This window comes from Limulus polyphemus, unplaced genomic scaffold, assembly GCF_000517525.1.
Source record: "Limulus polyphemus unplaced genomic scaffold, Limulus_polyphemus-2.1.2 Scaffold8749, whole genome shotgun sequence".
NCBI lineage: Eukaryota > Metazoa > Arthropoda > Merostomata > Xiphosura > Limulidae > Limulus > Limulus polyphemus.
In genome coordinates, this window is record NW_013674359.1 from 2574 (window position 1) to 6032 (window position 3459).

Here is a 3459-nt window from a genome sequence, read left to right on the forward strand (position 1 = left end):
ATTTTGGGGTAAAAAAAGTGCGTCTTATATACCGAAAAATACGGTAGCTTCTGTGTAGTTTTGCGCGAAAATCTGAAAAAAAAACCATGTTGTGTCCCCCAAACAAGTGAATTACAGCAAACACAAAAACTGTATTTTAACGAAGGCATATAGAGTCTCACAATCAATAAACTCAGTTTTTGTACACAACTATTCAAAAATGCCAACTCTATCAGACAGACTTCTGGATAACTCGCTTCAATATTATAAGAAAACTATTAATAAAAATGAAATGATGAGCAAACTAGAGAGTTACATAATACATGATGAACCAGCCCTAAGTACCTGTCCTCTCTAAGCATCATAAATAAGAAACTTATAGGCAAACAGTGCTAGGATAACTGAATCTTAGACATAAAAGCAGCTCTATTTTAAAAGAGTTTTGTATATAAAAATAGGATTATGTGTGTGTGTGTATATATATGACAGCTAAACAGAACCGTATGTTAACACGTTCTAATAGCGCGATCATACATAAGTGAAGCTAATGAAAATATACAAGTTAATATTACCCCATGAATTGGACGTGGCACGAAAAGGGTAGTTAATTAAAAGATACGTACAATGGACTTCATTTAACATACTGTGAGTAATGCAACAACAATGTAACAAGGGTTATTACCTAGGATTCAGTAACAGTGCAAATAAAATAACAATTCCAGAGAGGGAGGAAGAGGTCAACGCTGAACCTGGTCCAAAACATGGACCGAATCCCAATGATGAAAAAGAAAAACAAGTGAAAAAAAAAGAACATACCCAGCAGTAACACAGCTGTTCTCTAAATTAACGCATTTTCCTTGTGATACAAAGCCTTGTGTGAAGCCCCAAACTCAGTAAATCGTTTTGTTTTTCTTTCGACTTCATTTGATAAGTTTAGTTATTTGATTTTCAAGTTCAGCGTAACATCTTAAAGCTAAAGAACAAACTTGGAGTTTAAACACTCAGTTTAAAACTTGATATTTAATTTTGATCAATAATATAATCAAAAACCGAACACTGTTTAAAATATTAGCTCCACAAACTCTACATTAGTGATAAGACGTTTAATAAAACTTGCCAAGTTCATCGGAACTCTGATGGATCTTCTATTAAATAGATGAAAGTCTTCCTTCAGTCGGAACAACTCATCTGTAATGGAAAAACAGTTGTCAGTAAACAGACATTCACCGAATCCTCTAAAACAGTTGTCAGTAAACAGACATTCACAGAATCATATAAAACAGTTGTCAGTAAACAGACATTCACCGAATCATCTAAAACAGTTGTCAGTAAACAGACATTCACCGAATCATCTAAAACAGTTGTCAGTAAACAGACATTCACCGTATCCTCTAAAACAGTTGTCAGTAAACAGACATTCACCGAATCATCTAAAACAGTTGTCAGTAAACAGACATTCACAGAATCCTCTAAAACAGTTGTCAGTAAACAGACATTCACTGTATCCTCTAAAACAGTTGTCAGTAAACAGACATTCACCGAATCCTCTAAACAGTTGTCAGTAAACAGGCATACACCGAATCCTCTGAAACAGTTGTCAGTAAACAGACATTCACCGTATCCTCTAAAACAGTTGTCAGTAAACAGACATTCACCGAATCCTCTAAAACAGTTGTCAGTAAACAGACATTCACAGAATCATATAAAATAGTTGTCAGTAAACAGACATTCACCGAATCCTCTAAAACAGTTGTCAGTAAACAGACATTCGCCAAATCCTCTAAAACAGTTGTCAATAAACAGACATTCACCGAATCCTATAAAACAGTTGTCAATAAACAGACATTCACCGAATCCTATAAAACAGTTGTCAGTAAACAGACATTCACGAATAAAATAACAACTAAATTGATTACCAGTTCCAGTGGATCCTTTAGTTACAGTCCAAGTAAAGGTAAATCCTACACCTCCGTCTCCCATGATGTTTACAACCCTTAGGTCTACAATGTTGCAACAGAAGCTATCCGGAGCTAGAAGCTCAAACTTCGGAGGTATCTGTAAAAGTTATTTTTTTTTATTTAATTCTCTTTATAATTAGTATTGTTTAGGCTAACGATATGTACAATATTTATTAACTTTTATATACATTTCTTAGTACAGAAGAATGTGCTTAAAAAAAAAGGTGGAACAGAAGAAAGAAGCTTTCAACAACAGAGGGACACAGAAGAATGTGCTTTACAAAGATGAAACACAAGAGATAGGCTTCCATCAGCTGGAGGACACAGAAGAATGTGCTTTAAAAAGGTGAAACACAAGAAATAAGCTTCCATGAACAGGAGGACACAGCAGAATGTGCTTCAAAAAAGTCAAACACAAGAAATAAGCTCCATCAACGGGAGGACACAGAAGAATGTGCTTCAAAAAAGTCAAACACAAGAAATAAGCTTCCATCAACAGGGGACACAGAATAATGTGCTTCGAAAAAGTCAAACACAAAAAATAAGCTTTCAACAACAGAAGGACACAGAGGAATGTGCTTCAAAAAAGTCAAACACAAAAAATAAGCTTTCAACAACAGAAGGACACAGAGGAATGTGCTTCAAAAAAGTCAAACACAAAAAATAAGCTTTCAACAACAGAAGGACACAGAGGAATGTGCTTTAAAAAACCAAAAAAGAAAACAAGTAAAGCACTAGAAATAAGATTCTAACAACATTTGAAACAAAAAAAGTATACTTATGTTGAGCGTTTACATAAATTCAGCATATTTTAACTTCATGACAGCAAAATACGTAAATTTCCTAAACCCTCTTGCACATGAAACTCATGAAGAGCTTTAAAGTCAATCAAAACATGCAAAGTCTAACATCAGCCATATTTCACTCCATAGTCCACTGTCTATTTATTCTATTCCACTGGATACTTGTTCTCTTTCACTGTCTACTTATTATATTCCACTGTCTACTTATTATATTCCACTGTCTACTTATTATATTCCACTGTCTACTTATTATATTCCACTGTCTACTTATTCTCTTTCACTGTCTACTTATTCTATTTCACTGTCTACTTATTATATTCCACTGGGTACTTATTCTATTCCACTGTCTATTTATTCTATTCCACTGTCTACTTATTATATTCCACAGTCTACTTATTCTATTTCACAGTCTATTTATTATATTCCACAGTCTACTTATTCTATTTCACTGTCTATTTATTCTATTCCACTGTCTACTTATTATATTTTACTGTCTACTTATTATATTCCACTGTCTACTTATTCTCTTTCACTGTCTACTTATTCTCTTTCACTGTCTACTTATTCTATTCCACTGTCTACTTATTCTATTCCACTGTCTACTTATTCTATTCCACTGTCTACTTATTCTATTTCACTGTCTATTATTCTATTCCACTGTCTACTTATTCTATTCCACTGTCTACTTATTCTATTTCACTGTCTACTTATTCTATTCC

The 3459-nt window shown here is 33.7% G+C and overlaps 1 protein-coding gene across 1 annotated transcript in view; it reads right to left on the reverse strand.

Moving 5' to 3' along the window:
* Positions 1-3459, reverse strand: part of LOC111083249 — a gene marked incomplete at its 3' end in the record, with an annotated part of 26242 nt that overhangs the window by 1349 nt on the left and 21434 nt on the right. The window contains exons 14-15 of the mRNA XM_022379626.1: positions 1896-2034; positions 1097-1167 (exon numbers count right to left, since the gene is read on the reverse strand). Coding sequence (XP_022235334.1) covers positions 1097-1167; positions 1896-2034 — 210 coding nt within the window. The remainder of the gene's footprint in view (positions 1-1096; positions 1168-1895; positions 2035-3459) is intronic.